Source organism: Neopsephotus bourkii, unplaced genomic scaffold, assembly GCF_033783945.1.
Source record: "Neopsephotus bourkii isolate Nb327-2 ecotype Australia unplaced genomic scaffold, CSIRO-AGI_Nbou_v1 NB_214, whole genome shotgun sequence".
Lineage (NCBI taxonomy): Eukaryota > Metazoa > Chordata > Aves > Psittaciformes > Psittacidae > Neopsephotus > Neopsephotus bourkii.
Genome location: NW_026900726.1, coordinates 1,500,654 through 1,522,749, shown reverse-complemented (window position 1 = coordinate 1,522,749; position 22,096 = coordinate 1,500,654). Strand labels below are relative to the sequence as shown.

Below are 22,096 nucleotides of genomic sequence, written 5' to 3'. Positions count from 1 at the left end.
CCGGTAGAGATCACTTTACAAGATGATACTTGATTTACATGTTCTGATTTGTTTCATAATAGGGGAGATCAGAGTCAAGTCTTTGATTTCATTTTCACAGGGAACAATATATCTTTAGTTCTAAAATGGATGATCAGCGACTACATTCATAGAATAATTCAGTATGTCACTTTGGCTACCGCAATTCACATTGCAGAGCAGTGTAATCATCATTCCCATCCTATGTTGTTGCAGTCAGTAATGTTCCATCTAGGTTCATCTGTAGCTGTCTTGGCTCTGTAGACACACTGGAGCCAGATCCTCAAGTAGTTCCACAGTTTTTCTCCTCCCTTTCTCTGAATTTAGGCAGTCTCTAAGGAACTTTATCCTCTAAAGTGATATTGAGGGAGACAAAGTATTTTTTTGCCCCTTTTTGACTTTAATCCTCTTAATGGTTTATGTCTTTTGGTAGAATTAGGAAGACAGATTTGCATATGGGGATTTCGTTTTGTCTTCATCTGCTGGAGTTCAACCTGGTTGCAGACATGCTAATTATTGGCATAAAGCTCATGATCTAGATTTTACAATAAGAGTTTCCCTATGGTCTCCTGCAGAACTTTACAGTGCCTTTGAGTTAGCATTAATCCATACAGTTCTGATTACCCTCCTCTGCCTGGCTGTAAAGTGAAATCTGCCAGTAGTCTTAAATTGGTAGGTTTGTAGTTTTCTGTGGTGGAACTGTTTAATCATTCTTTTTTGCTTTTGGTGGTGGGGGTGTGTGTTTTATTTTGTTTTAGTCTGTCCCTGTTCAGTCATACTTTACAGGACCCAACTAGAGAAAATAAAATATGCACATAAAGTTTCAAATGTAGGAAACACCAGAGAAAGTATCAGCTCTGAGCATTTTTCTCCAAAATTATTGGTGGTGTTTTGTGTTGTGTTTATTTTTCTAATTCAGATTTCTAATAGAGGGTTAGTAAGTGCTGTGATTTGATTTTTCCCTCCTGCTCTCAGAATGGACCTCTTAGGAATAAAGTAATCCAATATGATTCTTGTCTGTCAAGCTTAGAGGGTTCAAAAGCATATTCAGCAAGTAAGCATTTGCAGGTAGTTCATGACTGCACCTTTAATAACTGGATTATAGAACTCTCTTTTTTTGTCTATTAGGGATTTTTTAAATAGATTTCTTTGGTTCCAGCTGAATCCTGATAAAGCCATGGGACTGCTGGTTTGAGGAGGAAACGTATTCAATTTCTAGCTAGCAGTAACATCCTTCCTCAGTGAGGAAATTAACCCTTAGTACAGAGGTAATTTATTGAGCTTTTCAATAAACCTGAATATCTACATTGCCAGAGCTTCCAAAGTTCTGTTCGTGTTGTTATTTCTGACCATGATGCTATAATTCAGTGTTGATGCAAAAGTTTCCTGGGGGCTTAAGCTTCTGATGTCCTACAGGTAGCAAAAGCAGATGAGAACAGGTCAGCTAGAACGTGATCCTGGAGCATGTGAGAGCTCATTTGTACGTACACACTGAGAATGTTTGGCAGGCTTCCTTCTCTTCAGCTCCTCCCTTTCTGTTGTTGTAACTGAAAACATTTTCATTGCTGCAATCTAAGATCTTTAAAGCCTTTGTTGTTCCATGAGGAGGTATGTTCATGGGAGGGCCTACTTGGAACAGCACTCATTTAAAGAGGAGATCACATTAATCTGCATTTTAACAGTACTGGATAAGACATCTATATAGATGGATAGTCCTCAAATTTTGTGTTTAGTACTGTTCAGCAGACTGCTATTCAGGATACCAGTTGTTAGATTTAAGAAAACAATTAAAAAGCCAAAAAGGTGGAGAGGAATGCTTGGAAACTTTTTTGTTGTTTTATTTTTCTGTAGAACTATGATACAGGTAAAAGCTGTATGAATCAAACAATCATAGAATAGCTGGGCTGGGAAGGGGCCTCTGGAGATCATGTAGTCCAACCACCCTGCCCAAGCTGGGTCAGCCAGAGCAGGTTGCCCCAGACCTTGTCCACTCAGGTTTTGAGTATCTCCAAGAATGGAGACTTTACAACCTCTCTGAGCAACCTGTGCAGGTGTCTGGCCACCCTTAGGGTAAAATATTTATTTCTGTGCTTAAGTTGAATTTCCTGCATTTCAATTTGTATCCATTGCCTTTGGGCCTGTCAGTACACACTGCTAAGAATTGCCTTGCTCCTTTCATCAGTAATTCCCTTGCTCCCTTCATCAGGTATTTATAAACATTGATGAGATCCCCCTAAGCCTTCTCTTCTCCAGAGTGAACATTCCCAGCCTCTTCTTACATGATAGATTTTCCGTTCCCTTAATCACCTTTGTTGCCCTTTGTTGTACTCTGGTATGTCTCTGTCTGTCTTGCATTGAGTGAGCCCAGAAATGGACACAATAATTCACGTGTGGCTTCACCAGTGCTGAGCAGAAGAGAAAGAGCATCTCCTTGGACCTGCTGGCAATGTTCATCCTAATACAGCTCAAAATGCTGATAAGTGTAAAATAATTTAAACTTGCAATTGTTACATTTTTGCAGTTCTGTTACAGAAATGTTAAAGTGTACTTTAGAGTTTATATTTGGAAATATAAAGGAATACATTTTATGTGCCATTCCCTTTTCAAGAGTTACTAATCAGTATTTCCAACGTATATTTCATATGTAATTGGCATAACCCAGTCTCATAATTTCTTTTAGCAGCCTCATTGTCATAGGGAATTTACCTATCCCACAAAGGAAACAAAATTATTTAGTACAAAAAAGTGGGGAAAGTTTTACTAAGAGAGATGCCAACAGTTTAACAGTTAAAAAACTGATGAACAGAAGGGGAAAAGACTAGATGGAAGAACAAGTGGAGTCAAAGATGGCTTATTCCAAGGAGTGGTGACACCCACATATGTGTGCAGTCAGGAAAGATTTCAATGAAAAAGAAGGAAGAAAGATGAATCATAGAATCATAGAATGGCTTGGGTTGGAAAGGACCTTAAGATCATCGAGTTCCAACCCCCTTGCCATGGACAGGGACACCTTACACAATGAAGAATAATAAAAATCAGGAAAGGACGAAATCAGTGAGGCAGGACAAATACTGTCTCTTGGAAGATAAACATATAGTGAGTATACTAAAGGTGGTTATAGGGGAAAGAAATTAAACATGAAATTCTATTTAGGAAGTTTTGGTTGAAGAATTTGGAAACACCCTGATTAAAGAAGGGCAAGAGGAAAGCATCAGACTTGGCAAACAGAGTTTGCAAGCAAATGAAAAACAGAATCAAAACCACTGCTGTGTGCTGGAGAATGTGGATTAGATACCTGGAATTTTTCCAGAACTGTTGAGTCTACCAGGAGTAAGATGGGAAAAGAAAGTCAAGTGTGTAGACAACAGGTTTATTTTTCTAAATTATTTTAAAATAAGAGATCTTAAATTTTGTGCCTGGAGAGAAGGAAAAAGTTGAGTAGCTAGGTAAAAAGGAATTAACTGAATCAGCTCTAAAGTGAAGAGATGAGAAGGAAGGAGAACTCAAGGACACAGTATAATTAAAAATGGTATATTATAAATTAGATACCAAAAACATTAATGTATCCAGTGTTGCAAATTGTTACTTCAGCACTCTCTGTTACATCGGATGCTGTGAACATATTATCATCCAAATGTGCAACTAATGTCCTTTAACAGGCACTTTATTGATAAGCTCAAGAAAGAGTAGAGTTCCATTCACTGCCCTGAAGGCCAAATACCTCCTTTGCTGGTGCCATGTCTCAGCCAGCTTGTGAAGCAGAACTGGAAGTCACTCTTGATCTACTATATACAATTCGGTATTACACAGTGAATTCAAAAACACTTCTTAGGCTCTGTCTCCAATACTTAAGTGATGTACAGTGTATTAAAAATAGCCACAAAAAGCAGTTAACACTGGAACAACTTCATGCAATTTTAAAATATTCATTTGACAATTATGATCTAAAAATCTGCCCTTCAGAGCTAATGAACTGAAGACAGGTTTGTTATGGTGGTTTCTTAATCAGTCTTCAGTCGATACCAGTTGTGAAAAGTGTAGTATGAGAACCAGCCTTATTAATCATCTGTTTTCAGTGTGAGTGGTAAGTAGCATTCTTTAGCTGTGTAGCTGTAAATGGTAGTTACTGTCTATATATAATTTCTGTGCCAAATTAATGGCTTCAGTCGTTTACCTACTTCTACAATTTGAGCTGCAGAAAGAAACAACCAGAAGAATATTTTCCCCCAATTTTTAAAAAAGAAAATTCGTGCAATATTTTTTTAAATGCAAAAGCCATGATGTATTCAGCTGGTTTTTGTCCATGGACAAGTTTCTTCTAGCATAATCAAATATATCTGGTGTATGTGAGTGGCCCCCAAAATGTCAAATAGCAGGAATAAATGCTACCAATGGTAGCATGTTTCCATGTATCTGTTACTGCCAGTGTCTACTGATTGTTAAATAATGCCTTTAATCATAGTATTGTCATTGTCACACATGCCATTGTGTGTCAAATATTTGTGGTTTTCTTCCAAGTAATATTCTGTAGTACTTGGTGAATGTCCAACCACCTCTCTGTGCTCCAGATATTGTGTTGCTGCACTTGTAAAGCCATTCTTATAGAATAGAGCTGCACAAGAAGCATATTTGCATAAACAAAGTGCAAATCCAGAACCTCCCTGAGGAGAAAATCATTTGTGAAAAGTTAAAGAAGATTAATCTTAGTGAATATCCACCAAATGGGGTTTTTGCTAGTGTTTCAGGATTGGTCACATTACTGAATTTTGTGATAAAGAGGTTCTTTACCCCAAAACTATCTAGAATCACGAGATCACAGAGTGTTTCAGACCAGAAAGTACCTCTGGAGGTCACCTAGTTCAACTTTTTTCTCCAGCTATGTTCAATTAGAGCAGGTTACTCAGAAAATTAGAAGTCTAGAATGTTCTGCTACCCATTATTTTTCTTTTGAATTTGGTTTAAGTTCATGATTTGGTGCTTCTTCATTCCAGGTCTCTCAGTCACCGCTTGTATGAGAGATGCTCTCATCCCTTAATTATCTATTTCCGTCACTATTTCTCATTAATAGTTTCCTTCAGAGTACACCTTCCTCTTCCACAGAAGAGGAAGCATCTGTGTTCTTGTGATTCAGAGTTAGATTATCTGCTGCTAGGCTATATGAGAGACCTCATAAAACTTTAAGCGGCTGTATCATTAAAGATACTAAAACCACCAAAGAGGTTTCTGAGAGTCCTCTCTGGAATTGCACTAGCCTTATCTCAGATCTCTCCTGATACTTTGTTCCATATTTCAATTCCCTCAATAGTGAGATCTGCAAGCCATCACTAACATACTAATATCTTCGGTATTGACATATACGTTAGTATTTGACTCTACATTGGTATTAGAATCAGTTGCTGGATTTATTGCAGATACAGACATCAATCATTGACCTTTTTTTTGCTGGTTTGTTCAGGTTCTGTAATATTTTCAAGGCAGTGACCTGTTCTTAATTGGCCTTTGGAGGAAGCTGTCTTGCTCCACTGACTGCAGCAGGAGTTTAGGGAATCTGACTTCTTAATGTGGTTAGCATGAATGAGTAGTCCTACTACATGTCTAGCCAATGTAGCCATCTGCTACAGGAAAAATGATGTTAATTTATGCATCTACATAAATGATCAAGAAGTGCAGAAGGAACAGGAGCACATTATACCTGTTCTCACTTGGAGAGAGATTTCTCTTAGGTCAGTAATAAGCGAGGAATTCTCCTCAAATTCTGCTGAGATAATGTTTGACTAGGGCCGCACACTATAGAAATTAGAAGACTGTGGCTTTCCAAGAAATCTGAAGCAATACCATCAGCGTGACTCTACCATGAGTATTTCTTACTCATGCCACTGAAAACATTTGCAGGATGATGGGATCATTGAGTTTAGCTAGGGAATGAGCAGAGCTGTAATGTCATCATCCACAAGGTTAGAGAAAGACAGGTATAATTCAGTTATGCAGCTCCCTTAACATGCTAAGCTGCAGATACATACGAAAAACATAATGCAGATGGGCTGTTTGAGGAGACACTGGATTCCAAGCGATGCTAAGTGTAAAATTTGGCCACGTTATTCTGTGTTCCCCACCCTTTAGGATTCCTTGCTTCCAAAGATAAAGGCAGCACATGAGAGTCACCAGCAGTGACTGTAAAGGGCAGTCTCTTGATGAAAAAGTGAGTATACTGTAACTGATGTTCTTTAAAATATGCAGACTGTCTTAGCAGAGCTCTCTGCTGTTTGGCTAGACAGTTTTTAATACCTAAACAAGCTTTACTCTGCCTTGGTCAGCAATCACTTAACTACTGCTAACACAGTAATTAGTATCAACATCAGTAGCATGAGGAGAAATTGCCTGCTCTGGTCTTCATGGAAGAGCAAACTTGGAAATCCATGTACCTTTGTTTTAGTTTGCAAGAGGATCAGTATTTATTTATCCCTTCTCTTTCAATGATATCATTATCTAGTATTTCTCATTTACAATGAACTCTCACTAGCCTAAGAGAGACTGGTTTGTGTTTTCAGTATTACCCTCAAAAGTGCGTGTGTGTGAAATCTAACTTCTGTTAGTATTTTCTTTGGTAGGTATGGACTGTTATTACAGCTTTCCATTGTATTATTTTCATTTCTGTAGTATTATGCACTAGTAGTCCATCATTAGGCTTTTAGAAATTACCTTCCCAACTGAGAGCCTGTTTCTGTCTGTAATTTACAATATATAACACAGTATGATGTACGCAGTTTTGGAATATTGTAGCATTAGTTTTGCCTTTTACCATAATTGCCAGGATCAGTACAGCCCAGAATAGGATTCATCGTTTTTAGAGTGGTGCTGCATTTGAACGCATAGTTAAGTAATTGCCTCTGTAATCCTGAGGGCTTCTTTCCTGTATTATTGCTTTCAAAATATCAGTCTCCAACTTGCTATATAAGATTACCAATTACTTTTATCTATTTAATTTAATTCTGACCATCTCTAACCTTGCCAGATCATTCTGCAATTTTAATTTTTGTAGCTGCATATTTGAGAAGTATGATTTTAGAGATTTGATAGGCTATTGTGACGTGGCACATGTCCAGATACATTAGTATAATAGGAAATCTTGTAATTTCCCTTTGCAAAGGGAACCAGATGAGTAGACCTTGTAAGACAAAGACTAATGTGAATTTTGTTTTATTTTGGGGGGCGCAGTTAAACATTATACCAAAACAATAAAGCATGTTCAAAGTTCAAAACCTGTATGTTTTGGAAGGATTTGAAACTTAAATTTCTTTGAAAGTGAAGCAGATCTTCCAAGACATGCTTAGACAATAAATGTCCTTATGATTTTCAAGCGACAAGCCGAACATATGCGCAGTGACTCTTTAGGACCAAAACCAGGCATTATAAGCACCATAAAGGGCAAGTTCTTCTTTTGCACATTGCCAAATTTTTTTAATATTCAGAAGAGAGAAACTGAAGAGAACACAGAAAATGATTGTGAGAGAAAATGTAGCTCAATGCAGAAAGTATGGCATACAGGAAAGTTTTACCATATTTATTCCACTCATGAAGGGCGTATAGTCATCCTGGCCTTCTTTTGTCAGCTGGCAACAGTTGGAGAAACCTCACTTAGCGGATGTGCTCAAGATCATACATCGTTCTGAGTCACCTTAGACTGTTTTCATGTTATCCATATTGTAGGAATTGTCTTTGACTCACTGAAGAAATTACCTTGCTTTTTGGATTTTCTTTATAAGCATCTAAGGCTTTTCTTTAAATACAGCTCACCCTGATAAATAATGGATAACACTGTATGAACAGGTTCTGGGTCCCCAGTGCTTTGGCCTTTTCAAGGCAGTAAGCACAGTGAAGATCCTTCAGTGAGACTGTCAGCACCTCTTTTAATAAGGCAGTTTGCTGTACTCCTTGACATATGCATTATCCAACATGCAAAAAAATCTGAAAGATGTAACAGGGAGAAGCAGGTTGCTGATGGAGATTTCTCTCTAAATAAGCTAATGAAAGTTTTCAACAGTATTTCTGAGCTGAAAACAGTCTAGTCTTTTCTTACTAGATTGCAAGCCAGAGCATAAAGTAGATGATCAGATGATTAGAGGTGGAAGAAATATATTTTTATTGACCCCGTTGTTTCTTCCTTTTGATTACTGAGTATTTAAGAAGGGTTCAGAGAGAAAGAGTAATGCATTGAAATGAACGTCAAACTAATCTCTGAGGACTGTTAACGCTGTTCTTCCATTTCAAAAATCTTACATAACACCTTCTACAAAACTCAGTGATGCCCTGAATTTAATAAGTAAATACATTAATGGGGTGGAAAATTCAGTGAAGTTGACATATCCACAGCATCTGAGGGATGCAGAACAGAAAGATGCAGTTTGGAATGTGTGTTTGAACTCAGTTGTGTTGGTAATCACTTTCCTAATGGGGGAAAAATCATCATGTGTCTACAGATATACATATACTGAATATCTAACAGAATGTACCAAGTTATATGTAAATTATATATATGCAAATACAGATATTCTAAATGTAACAAGGTATACTAAATATCAAGCAGAATACTGTTCACAATTAGCCAAAGATCTCTTCATACAGGTAACAAAGATCTGTGACCTTCAGGTTTTGTTATTTCTGATAGCTTTACTTATAAGTTATGTCATCTTTAAAGGACTCGGATGGTACATACATCAGCCAGTCTAATAGGCTGAATAGAAACTTCTAATGTATTTACCAAGTGCCTTTCCCTCTGCCTGTGAAAGCAGACTCAATTGCAGTGCTTCTGTGCCAGTACTGAGACCTGTCATGGCTCTAGACTGATTAAGAGATCAGCTGCCTTTCTGACCTTTGGACACTGTTGGAATCATGACCAGCTGGTAATAAAAGCAGGAGTGATATTTTCACAGAAGCAATGTTCATTTCCAGTGAGAGACAAAAATGGCCTCACCACATGAAGAAATAGAAAACGTGATTACTGAATATCCACACTGCCACCCTAGCCTTGTATCTGTCCCTGTATGAAAATAATCAGATTGTGTGACTGGAAACGAAAGAGGAAAAGGATTTTCTTTCCACATACAAATAGTTGGCAAGTTTTAAAATATTAGGAGTTCAGATGCCATGCAAGTACTTACTAGATAGGTTTGACATCAATAGGGTAACTGTGTATCAGTTGGAAATGGGTAAACTGTTCATACAGCAACAGAATAATCAGTATATGATTTTTTTTTAAAGGACGTTGAAACGTTTTGAATAGAAGCATGAGGGCTTAGAAGACTCAACACAGTAATAGTTTGTTTTCCTGTATATTTAACTTTCCTTCCCTGGTGGTGGTCTGTGGCCTGACAGATTTTGATACACAACTAGAAGCGAGTGCTGTTAGATCATCCCTATAGGCATTTTCATGTACTGAATTAATTAGGAGCAAATCAGAAGGTCTTTTCAAGTATATCCAGGTATATCTGGAAACACAATATAAATCCTTTGAAGTCGATTTCAGATTTGATGATGGTACTGCATTCAGAAAGTTGGACCCTGAAAATCGGGGATTTTTCTGTGTCACAAGTACTAAATTTCTGGGAGTTTACCATGACCTGTAGAGTACCAGACATCTTTCTGGTTCCAGCTAATGGTCACATTATTCCCATGACAGAGGGAACAGCTCTAACATAAAGAAGAAAACTTTGTTGAGTGAATCCCTGGATAGCAGCATATGTCAAGTTAGTATTGTCAAAACATCTGCAAGTTACTCTGGAGGATTTGGGGGGGGCTGTTTTTTCATTTTGTTTTTTGTGTTTGTTTTTTTTTTCCCCTATTCTTCAAGTATGTAACTCAAAATACTAGAAAAATGTAGCCATTTTAGAGAAATAACATTAGAGATGCTACTCTCTGGCTACTACAAATAACAGGTCCAATTGCTTTTTCTGCCCCGTATGAAATATGGCTGCTTTTTTTCTTTTTTTTTCACGACAGTGTGAATTTGTAAGTTACTTTTCCCTCTTTGATATAATTCCTATTGCAATATTTCCCTACATGACTCCATATGATTATTCTGTTTTTCTCTGAAAAAAAATAAAGGACAGGTATTTGAGACTGGGGACAAGGGACCGTTTTATTGCAGTGGTCTTTGGTCTCAACAATTGCTAATTAATGCAGCTGACATATATATATATATTTTACTCATCATAACCTAAACGATGCAGATTTCAAGGTTGCTTGTATCTGTGCCAGAAAACATTCTGAAAGGAAATCTTTTCCACAGAAAAGGAGAATGACAGGTAAAGTAAATGAAGTGTGTCTGCTTAGGAGCAAGTATTTTATGCATAATTATTTCATACCTTGCAAATTAACTGCATCATATGTGCCTGGACATTACAGAAAACCAAAATAAAGTACTTAGGGCATATTGGAATTTACAATGCAATTACATTTCTTGTTGTAGGAGCGAGGCAAGGAAAGCATGCAAGTTGAGGACGGAGCTTGTAGAGTCTTTAAGAACGAAACTTCCATTTCTGTGTTTAACTGAGCTGCCTACTCACTACCACAATACCGCTAATAAGTAATATTCAGAAACTACCCATGGAATACAAATGGAGTTGTTCGTATAAGCTTCTTAAAAAGTGAAGGAATAAATACTGTCTCCTGGGTACAACACAGGAGCTATATTTTAGTATGAAAGACTTTAAAAAGAAGCTTGGTGTTTCCTGCTGCCTTTTGTGGGGAATCAGAGACATTTGCTGCTGTTTGTATTGCATGGACATTTCAGTATATAGGAAATCCATTTATTAGTGTGTATCACACTGCAAATTCATGAAGAATTTTCGCATACATATTCTATTTCTTTGTTTCCAGATGTTAATTAAATAAGAGAGAACATTTGTGGTACTTTGTTTAAACTACTATGGTAGAGCCTCAAATTGGCTTGAACCTTGTTGTAAAATTGCCCTGGCTGGGGCAATTATCACTTCAAAGAAAGAGCAGTCAAAAAGCTGACAGAAAGCTTTTGAAGCTCATGTCCTTTAAATAGATAATAATAAACTAGATGGGATCAGACTTTAAGAAATCAGATCTGCTGAAAGAGATCAAATGCAGGGTATTCTAAATAAATCTCCTTGCCATCCACCAGCCCCTTGAGAAGAATGTCTTCTCCTCAAAGCTTTTACTTGTCATTTGATATTTTTCAGTAGCTGGCTTGTATTCAGGCTCCACAGGCTTCGTTGCTCCATCAGCCAGGCTTGGCAAGGGTTTAATATCCCATGTGCAAGACCCCTGTGACTCTCAAGTCTTCATGCCTGGAGATTGCTAGCTGGCTAGAAGTACTCCTGGCTTCTCTTGTGCCACCAACCGTTCATTTGCTGTCCCAAGGGAGCAGTCACCCTGTGCACCCTGCCCCAAGGTGAGGAAGCAAGGACTAGGCAGTTAGGCAGGCACTTTTTCAGTCATCCAGCTTCACCCTTTTAGCAAAATGCACCTAACACCGAAAATAAATAAATAAATAAAAAGAAAACACCTGGCATCTATCACAGCTGTCAATTTCATAAGAGGAACTGGTGTCTTTCTGAACAGATATAACTAAGGATATAGACATGGATGTAGGAATAAAGTTTGAAAATGAGACTACAAAGACTCCACCTAGGTGCTTGCCTTGTCTAAGCAATAGCAGTAGAGTTTTCTCATTGGTTTTCTGTCAAATCTGTGCAGGCAGGAAGGCTTACAGATGTTTAGGTTTGAAATTGATGGCACAGGTAATTAATTTCATTTAAACTTAGCACTTATAAAAATGCTTCTGACAAACAGCTTTCCTGCAGAGGAACATTATGTCAGTGCTATTTGCAGCATTTTTTTGCAAAGGCTCTGTGTTGGTATTTCCATTACAAAACTCTCTGTTCTTTCAATAAAAATTCACTCTGGGCTGAAACCTGGAAAATCTGATCTCAGCTCTTGATCAGTGGTTGTTTTTACCAGTTTTTCAGCAAATTGACTGAGGTGAAGTTTCTGTGTTGTACAAAGGTTAAAAAAGTTGTGGAGGGAAGGAAATGAGGGAGGGGAGCAGCAGGAATGTAGATGATGCAAGTGGTTTATATTTCAGTTGCTTTTTTCTCTACCAGTAGGATCAAAATGGTGTGCTGTTGGCATGATCTGTAGACCATTTGTGCTCAAGTGGCGTTCATTACAGTTCCTTTTAGCTCATGAAATTCTGCACATTGCCCAGCTATACAAAAATATTTCAACAGCTACATAAATCTTTATCACAAGGCAGTAGCAATTGAAAATTATAACAAAATAAAATATGATGTAAGATGATACACTGCAGTATTTTTTAAATTGTTTCTGATTAAGGGGAGGCAAAAGTCACCATTTCTAAATTATGAGGTGCTGAGGGGATTTTGGGTGGTTTTCTATGTGTGTTTTTCTATTTCCTGTGCTGATCTCCAGTTGATGTATATCTGGGTGTGGTGATAATCAAACCATGTGGAAGCACTGGGTCATTTTGAAAATTATTTTTTTATGAGAGATCAGTGATGTGAAACTATGTCTGCTCAGTTTGCATCTGACTCGAATTGAAAAGCTGAGAAAGGAATTCTGAGTTCCCATCTACTTCCATGGAGACAGCAACAGCTTCACTGCTGTGAGGACTTCTGGCTAGTAAAGCAGTCATCAGCTTTGCCTGCTATTTGGACTGGAAGAAGCCTGCTTCTGTGTGCTTTTTGTTTTCTTGAGCTTGGTTTTTTGGCTGTTATGTCGGTATATCAGTATACACATAGTTTCTCATTTTGTGGCTTTTGTTTTGCTTGCTTATTTGCTTTAATGTTGCATCTATTTTCCATCATTATACGCTTTTTAAATTACATACTACATAATTATTTATTTCTTCTTGTGGCTGGCCAGAAGATATCTTAGTTATTTTCTGAATGTTATGCACAATCTCAGTCACTTTGATGGGCCTTCTAGCAGTTAATGGCATGCTTGTATGTTAGATCTGCTTAAGCTGTCACCTTTCAGTCATCAAACCCTGCAGAGAATAAGTCAAGCTTTATCAGGTCTACCCTGAAGTAACCAAGGAATTCACTTGAGATCACTGCAAAGAAACCTGAATGGGAGCCTTAGAAAGCAACAAATTCAAGTGACTTTTTTTGCTGAATCTTCATGTTAGCTGCTTATTTTGGTGTAAATCTTTCTGTATTGACAGCTCTTGGAGCCTTGCAATGGCACAGAAACATCCAGATCTAGTAGCAAAAGCAGCACAGTAAAGCTGTGTTTTTATCATCGAAAGATATAAATGTTAGGAGAAGCAAATCTGAGAGCCTTTGGGGACTTTAGAAAGAGCTGGGTAAGAACAGCATTAGAGACTTGAATGTCTTGGCTCTTCTCACAAATTAAAGCATAGCTCTCCCAGTAATTATGATAATCCCGTTTTACTTTTGACTTTCAGAGGCTTACTATAAAATCAGACTCACTGAAGGCTGAAGTACTGTCAGGTCAAAAATTTGAACCTAGAGGTATACAACAAAACTTTCTGAGTTCTAGAGGCTTTTTTTACTGTTTGCTTGAGAGAGTTACAGTGTTTACTTACTTATGGTGCAAGCATTTCTATGCTGTGAATGACTTGATTAACATGTGTAGATTTCCGAAACAGCCTTACTGCAGAGAAATGGGATGTTTGGGAATGTTTTGACTGGTTTTCATTATAAAATGTGGGTTAAGTGTAGACTTTAAAGTATTTAAAATTTTAAAGCATTACTCAAAGTTACATTTTGAATTTAAGTCACTCTACCTGCTCCTCTTCCCTTTGTGATTTTCATGCAAACAAAATTCTGTTAGGAAGGATTTTCTGACAGCAGATCAGATTTTTAGTCATAATCAAAAAAGTAAAACCACTATATGCAACTATATCTTCATATTATATTTAATATGTTTATATTTATTTTATATTTTTATTATATTTATATTATATATTATAGATGCATGGAACTTTTGATATAGTAATAACAAGATATACCCTTACAGCATTCAAGAAATCTGATATTCCATCACAATATGAGTAGTAATGGATGTGGGAAAAATCTGTAGGCAAGGTATGCAATGTTAGACTTTGCAGTTGAAAGCATAGTTTGTTTGTAAATGAAAAAGGATTCTCAATATTCACCCACATTTGTAAATACATGAAAAAGAAAATGATTTTAGGGAAGAGTTGGTTTAGGCACTTTACAAAGGTGTTTGAGAGGCAGAAATCAAAGTTAATGATGTTTTTTTTTAGAGAAAGGACAAAGGTAACTAAAGCCCCTTAGTTTCTACATTTATATACAAGTCAATCAGTACACTGTTCTAAAGTGTGATGAACTCTTGTACTTTATTCCACAGAGAAAACAAACTGCTATGCAGGAAGACAACTGTGTCTATATCTCTGTATTCTAGCAAGTGGTGTAACTGGGCTACTTCATAGACCCTCTTGTGTAATGTACCACAGTTTGTTAATATGCTGTTTCTTACCTTATAACATGAATTTTTATTTTTCAGCTCTGAGGGACAACAGGATTGAGCTGGTCAGAGCTTCATGGCATGAGCTGAGTATCAGTGTCAGCGATGTGTCTCTGTCGGATGAAGGGCAGTACACCTGCTCTTTATTTACTATGCCTGTCAAAACTTCCAAGGCTTTTCTCACTGTTCTCGGTAAGTTTAAATAGCTGAGCGTAAACAAGCAAGTGTTAAACTTCTTAGGCTTTTGGCAAATTATGATAAGAATGAACTTCTCTAAAGCTTGGCAGAAGATAAATGTAAATGTCTGATCTTGTTTCCCTGATGTTTATTGTTTCATATGACTGTGCTGAAAAATAACATGACTCTTACTGTTTGCGCTGTGGCAGGGTAATGAATTAGGGAACACACAAATACCAAGGTATGAGTACTTGGTAAAATGGACATAACCTCTATATCCCAAGCATCAGAAGACATAACCTCTACATCCCAAGCATCAGAAGTGCAAAGAAGGTGCATGCGTTCATCTCCTAACAATGTATTGTATAGGGCGAAGAGGGGGAAATCAGAAAGCATGACATCAAAAGGGGCTTTAGAGCTTTATCATTTTTCCTTAGCTGTGCGTTTTCTTGGCTCATTCTGTTTTCTTTTTTTGTCTATAAAGTGCATATTTTCACTGGGTTTGCTGCTTCTTTTATACTTTATCCTCTAAGTGCTCTGCTGTTTTCTCCAAAGGTTATAGATGCACATAGAAAAGCAATAGATTTCAAGAGACGCCCAGGAAATAAAGTTTCTTCTCGAAGCTCTATATGATTCTACGAATGTTAGTAGCCCAATCAGCCAAAATTGCTATAGTTCATTGAAACACACCTGTGTACCTAAGATGTTATATGATTTTAGAGATTGATTTTCATTCTTTTCTTTTCTCTGTCCCTGAACTCGACTCTTTGTTTTATTTTTATATGTAGACAGTCAGTTGAATTTAATAGGACTAATGTAAGATGTTCTCTGCACCAGTAATATTCACATTAATCCAGCCGGGGAATCGGTTTTGTGCATAGGATATAAAATACATCTCCCTTTCTGTCCCCGTGAGACTATTGTACAAAAATCTTCACAGTTTTGCCATTAAGGACAAAAAATACCCACTCAAAGCAGAATATTCTGGAATACAACTGCCTGTGGTTAATCCTCTCTGTAGAGAGGCATCTCATGACCTAAACAATAGAAGAGTAGACAAGATCAACATTTTAAATGCCAAAAAGACATAGAAAAGTGTTACAAAGACAAAAAAAAAACCAGCTAGCCACTGTTTATCAGCCAAAGTAACTTTATTTTTCGCAGGTCTTTTATGTTTACCTTCCTTTTGGGGAGAGTATAGTGAAAATTTCCGAAGATCAGCTACTTACTTTCCAAGAAAGAAAGCTGCAAGGTTTAAGATGCTGATCTTTTTTGGTTTTGTAATTTTCTATTTCAAAGTAGCATTTTAAACTCTTGGAGCTCCTTCTACCTGAGAAGGGTATGTTTTCTGTTTGAAATGTATTACATCTTTTAATCAGATAAAATATCCTTTTATGTACTAATAATCTCTTTATTGACTACGCTGTTATGGATTAGAAGATTTAAGTGTCAAGGTATTATAGTAGACACCATTTTCTGTCCTGAAAGAGAGGAGTAGATTTATTACAGAAATGTATTCTGCGATAGGTACTGCTGCTTCGGTTTTATGTACGTTATCTGTCATTTTGGAAAAGAGATGTAAACAAAGCAAATTGTGAAACACAGGGCACAGGATCAATTGCTGTGAGTGATCCCTTTATCTAGCCACAAATACAAATGTGTCAAAATGCTGCAGATATAAGTTATAACAATGACATCTTCAGAGATTTTAAAATTACGGTCATCAGTATCACTTTAAATTAGTCTTGTGTTTTCAGAAGTCACATGGATTTATACATGCAGTGATTAAATTTTTCCCAAATTTTTTTTCATAGAAAAGTAACTAGTTCCAAATTTAATGTTATGCGTATAGTATGTTGTGATCATCCAAACTCCTCTAAAGAACTGGGATTCAGCTGAGGAATTCTCCATTAGCCAATGGAATTGTGATTATAACTATTGTCTGAAGATAATGTATGAACAAACTCCTGTATTTATTTTCATCCTCACTTTTTCTTGGATTTTGTCTGAAAATCTTCATAATTCATGCTTAAATATCTGTTCTGAACTTAGATCAGTTCAGCTTTCCGTTGCCAGTCACATTTTATTTCCACAGCTGTACTTGCTGTGCAGACCAGTTTAAACCTTATAATAACAATTCAGACTAGAGCCTCTTGCAGAATATACATAGATAAGATGATTTTTAAAATATAGCCTGTTTCCCTTAGAAAACTAGGTAATTTCTGTTTTCTTTAAATCTTTTAGAATCAACTACAGTTGAGATTGACATTTTATTTGCAATAGGAAACAGGATTCACTGACAGCGCAAGGAATTATTTCCTGAATTTAGAACACATAAGGAAGTGAACTTTATGTTGGTCATATATTATTGTCTCTGATAGTGTCAGTTGCTGCCATTTTGCTTGTTTGCTTGTTAGGTGTTCCTGAGAAGCCACAAATCACTGGATTTACCTCACCAGTTATGGAGGGAGAGAGGATGCAGCTTACTTGCAAGACATCTGGGAGTAAACCAGCAGCTGACATCAGATGGTTCAAGAATGACAAAGAAGTTAAAGGTATTTAAAAGAACTTTGATGTCATTTGGTCCAGTAGTCAAAACTATACATTATGTAGAATTCTATTTTTTAGTGTTTGTAAAGTTTCTCATATTTAATCATTAAATGAATCAGTGATAGTACGTAGATAAGGAAATGATTGTGAATTACTGGATTGGTCATATAACCATCTTTTTATTTTATTTAGTCAAATGGTAGAAACTGATGGTTTGAATTGCTTTGAACTCTCTTCAGCTTAATAAACTCAGTTTCACAGAGAAATATTTGGGGTATTATTATCACAGCCATACCATTCACCGCAGATATTTTGCCTTTTTAATATGACACGTCTCAGTTGGTCAATTGCCAGTTTTACGTTACACTCTAAGTCACTGGGTGAGGCAGAGCCATCTGGAGGAGACAGGAGATTGCTTTCCAGGAGGGGAGTTATGGAGCCTGCTTTGGTGCCGAAGTCAGATTGTAACAATTGAAGGAATCTTGGTTGGGAGACTGGGAACCTGCAGCTGAGGCAAGGATGCTGAAAGTCTGTGGTGAGGAGCAGGGAGGAGATAGAATTTAAAGGGGCTGAGGAGAACTTCACAAGGACTGGGGAGAATTGGACAAAGTGTGCTGTAACTGAAAAGTCATGGGGTGACTAAAACCAAAGCTGAAAGCATGGGTTTGCCTTTGAAGATGCAGGAAAATAGGAAAGACTTGCATATAAAGGTATCTATTTCTTTTCTGTCTTCTCTTTCACTTTTTAAGTTCTTTACTTAAAACTTAGTTTTGTAGTCCATGTCTCAGAAATGCTGTGATAGTTTAAAATCCTTTTTGGCAAATGGGTGGGCAAAGCTTCCTATAAAAGAAGGCTTGGTCACACCTCCACAGCCAATTGAGGTTCCATTATAGATCAGATGAATAAAAAGAATAAGGTACTGGTATTTATTCATGTCACTTCATTGTGAAGTAAGACCAGATCAATAAATGATTCAAAATCCACCTTTTAAGTGTATCTTTTTTTAATATATATGAATCAACTACAAGCAACCAAACAACAGCTTTATCTGCTTTGTCTCATATTTGTCTGGTGTTGTGGATTTTGTTAGCTCAATAAACTGCCTCAAGCAATTTTTCAGCATTAATTACAAAGTCCATTAACCTTCCTTTACTATTCTGCACCACAGTTCAATGTACACAACCATAGCTGTGATATAAAATTGGTAAATAAAGGAGATTGCAGTTGATTGCCCAAGGAACCCAGTCTGTTCCAGAGCATATTGAAAAACACAGGAATTTTAGACTCAAGCCATTTGAAATGTGTTTGAGCACTTGTAACAAGGATAGAAAATGAGGAAACAGAGACCTATCCTTTCCAGCAAAATTACTGAAAGAAAGGCATCAAACATAATTAAAAAGAAGAATTTGCCAGCACAGCTAGCACACACGGCACAGCGCAGAAAGATGACAGGATGAATATGTAAATCCAAGACATGTAAATACTGAAAATTACTCTAAGCAATATCAGTACTTTAAAGGAATCACTGGTACAGTTGACCTAGCAGCAAGGCAATACTGAAATAAGTTGTATTAAAGATTTTATTTTATAATCTGAAGTAAAAACTGTGCTGTTCTTTCAGCATGTCATTGACGTCAGGAAGTGATTTGGTGATGTGACTCTAACTAATTTGCTCTTCTGAACAGTTCCTTAAGGGATGGTTTTCGTTAAAAAAGGGGGGGGGGGAAGGAGCAAAGAAGATGTGTGAAAAGGAGTAGTAAAGAAAAAAAAATCCAGAAATGAAAATACTGAGCACATTCATTTCAGTTTAGTTTTCTAGGTCTTCTGAAGAGCACATTGCCATTTCACAAAGGTTAAAAGTAAAATAACCTAACCAGTTTGCAGTGGCATCAGCAAAAGTTACATTAGCTTTGTGCACTGTAAAAGGTGAAATGATAAATCTGAGAAAATAGATATGAAATTATATGCTAATGCAGCTGACATTAAAGGTTAGGAGTTCTTCTGTCTAGCACCAGTAAATCCAATTGTGTTACAGTGTATTATACATGACGAAAAAGAATATAAATGATGCATTGAGTTCAGAGTTGCACCAAAGGGGAAAAAGCCATTCTAAAATTGTAGCTCCAGCTCCATTACTATTACTCAAAAAGGAATCATCATCTGGTAAAGGAATACCATTTGAATAGAGTAAGTGTTAGTAACGAGACAGACTGCTAGTAATGAGGGAGACTGAAATACTGAGTACCATGCCTTTTGCTTTAGTGTTCTGTTTCATATATGCACCAAATTAACAAAGAGATCTGCAGTTTAGCATTCTGGTGACATTTCTTGAGTATTATTAAAGCAAAAATATTGGAGAAGCTAAATACATAATTTTGTAAAGAAAAAAAAATCTATTTTTCCAACCAAATTTCTTATATTCTCTTTTAACAGCATTATGTAAGAAATTATTTTTAGGTTTCAGGAATATTTTTAATGGATTATTTTTTTTCCCCTAGCAAAATTTGGCTTCAAAAATAAGATAATATCAATTTGTTTTGTTGCAACAGATTAAGACATTTTGAATTGGTTTATGCTTTTTAGTACACAAGTTCAGAGAGGCACTGAATATTTTGACTTGATAAACTTCTAAAATGAAGATGAGATTTTCATAGGCAAAGCCATTTCATGTCAGAATTTGATTTTAAATATAAACAAACTATACTTGTCACGTAAAACCAGAAAAACTGTCTTTTTAAAAGATGAGGTATTCTATATGGATGTTTCAAGTATGTGCCTTTATAAATAGTTGCCAATGAACAATGAATGATAGACATTCTGTAATTTCTATTTTCTCTGTCAAACATCTATACTTATGATATATAAACTAGTATTAATACAGGCATATATGTATGTGTGCCTATTTCATGGAGTCATAGAAATGAGCACATAGTTTACCATAAGATTTCTTATGGCCCAATCTCTCTTCAGTGGTTAGATCAGGTTGCTAAAGGTGTCCCGAAATCAATTTTGAAAAATCACTAATGTCAGAGGCTCCATAGTCTATCTAATCTAGATGTTTCAGTATTTGAAAGCCTTCATTGTGGAGAATTTTCATTATATGTAGGTATTTCATAATACAAAATCAGTATTTGCCTTGATGTAACTTGTGTGCATTGCCCCTCAGCTTTTGCTGTATGCCTCTGAGAGGAATGTGTTTTTTTCTTCCCTATGAGCACGCATTAGGTACTTGAAGGCAGCAGTTTGATCTGGTTTTAGTTTTCTTTTCCTCAGGTTGAGCAAACCCAGCTATTGTAATCTGTCCTTGCACGTTTGCCAAAATCTTTCTCGCACCAGAAAGCTCAAAAGTGGGCCTAGTGCTCTAGATACAGCCACACGCTGAAGAGAGAAGAATCACTTCCCTTGACTTGCTGGCTGTTCTATTATTTAATGCAGGACAGTGATAGTGATAGCGATAGCCAGAGAAAGTGCCTCTGTAATGGATCTTTTTGTTAAACCTTTTCTTCAAGGGGGTATTTAGGAGAGAGAGTAGAAATGAAATACATGAAATCATTTACTGCAGTAGGCATATTAAAAATTTCTGTAAAAACCCTGGGTAAATATCCTGAATGCTAGCATGCGGTAACATACTCTACCTGATTTCCACTGCCCCTACATCCAGTTGGACTTACATTCAGTTAGCATATATTACAATCACACCATTACAACATTTTGCCATGAAGAAACATCTAAGAAGATGCAGCTGATAAAGTGGACAAGATAAATATTTCTGTTGATGAGGATGTCAACAGTTTATAGAGCGGTATCACCATCCTTTTTACGGAGGTAATTAACTCTGGGAACTGAACTCTTCCCAACAATAGTTGTCTAGAGGAAGGCTTCTAAACATCTGTTTAGGAAATTAATTGTTTTTTCTAAAGGATTAAGCATCCACAACCTCTCAGTGAAATTAACGTTGTTGATGTCTGTCCTTCACCTGCAGTCAGTAAGCAAAGGCATGTGTGCATTACTTGTAAGCAAACAGCTATCTATATAGGTGCTTATTATTCAATTTGGAAACCTAACTCTGGGAACAAAGTCTCATGTGTTTGCTTTAAATATTAGTAAAGAAGTTTGTTGTTTTCATTATAATAAATTTGCTTAAGCCCTGGTCAATATTTCTCTCACCTATGGATCCCTAAATATTAAGAGTCACCATGGCAGAAATCGAAACCTCTTAAAGCTTAGCAAAAAAAAAAAAAACAAAAACAAAACAAAACAAAAAAAAGACAGAAAAATGCTTGTATTCAAGAAATAATTATTTCTTAGGGGAAAATGGGTATCGTGTAACTGTGGTGTCTGTATCTGGAGGCAATGTAAAAGATCATCTCTCTGATTTCAGAGGTATTTTTAATCTAAAAAGATGTAGCTTAATCCATTTAAGATTTGCTTTCTAAAACTGATATTTCATTGAAATTTTATTTAGGTCATATTCTTCTCTAATGGGATTTCGTATAATTTGTAAGACGGAAACCTCTCAGTTTTTCTTTTTTTTGGGACACAGAGGACATATGCAATCTCAGTGTAATCGAATATGGATGTTTATTTATTTATATATGTCTTTTAAAGCTTTCCTTGTGACAAATCACTATAATGAGCTATTTTGCTGAAATACATTCAAATCAGTAAGTATTATAAGTAGTCATGAACTAAATGAAACAGTTCTAAAGCATGTGTTAAGAAGATCTCATGTTGCAGTTAATACATTAATCTTCAGTTCTGATCTAACATGTATGTCCTACAACAAAACTTTCTGAATTTGAACCTTAACCTTGAGCTGGGTTGAATACTTAAACATAGCTGAGGGTTC

At 36.5% G+C, this 22,096-nt stretch overlaps 1 protein-coding gene across 4 annotated transcripts in view; it reads left to right on the top strand.

The window, feature by feature from the left end:
- Positions 1-22,096, top strand: part of CADM2 (cell adhesion molecule 2) — a 640,862-nt gene that overhangs the window by 502,553 nt on the left and 116,213 nt on the right. For all 4 annotated transcript variants that reach the window (XM_061344413.1, XM_061344414.1, XM_061344416.1 and 1 more), the window contains 2 exons: positions 14,560-14,712; positions 17,115-17,252. In XM_061344413.1, coding sequence (XP_061200397.1) covers positions 14,560-14,712; positions 17,115-17,252 — 291 coding nt within the window. The remainder of the gene's footprint in view (positions 1-14,559; positions 14,713-17,114; positions 17,253-22,096) is intronic.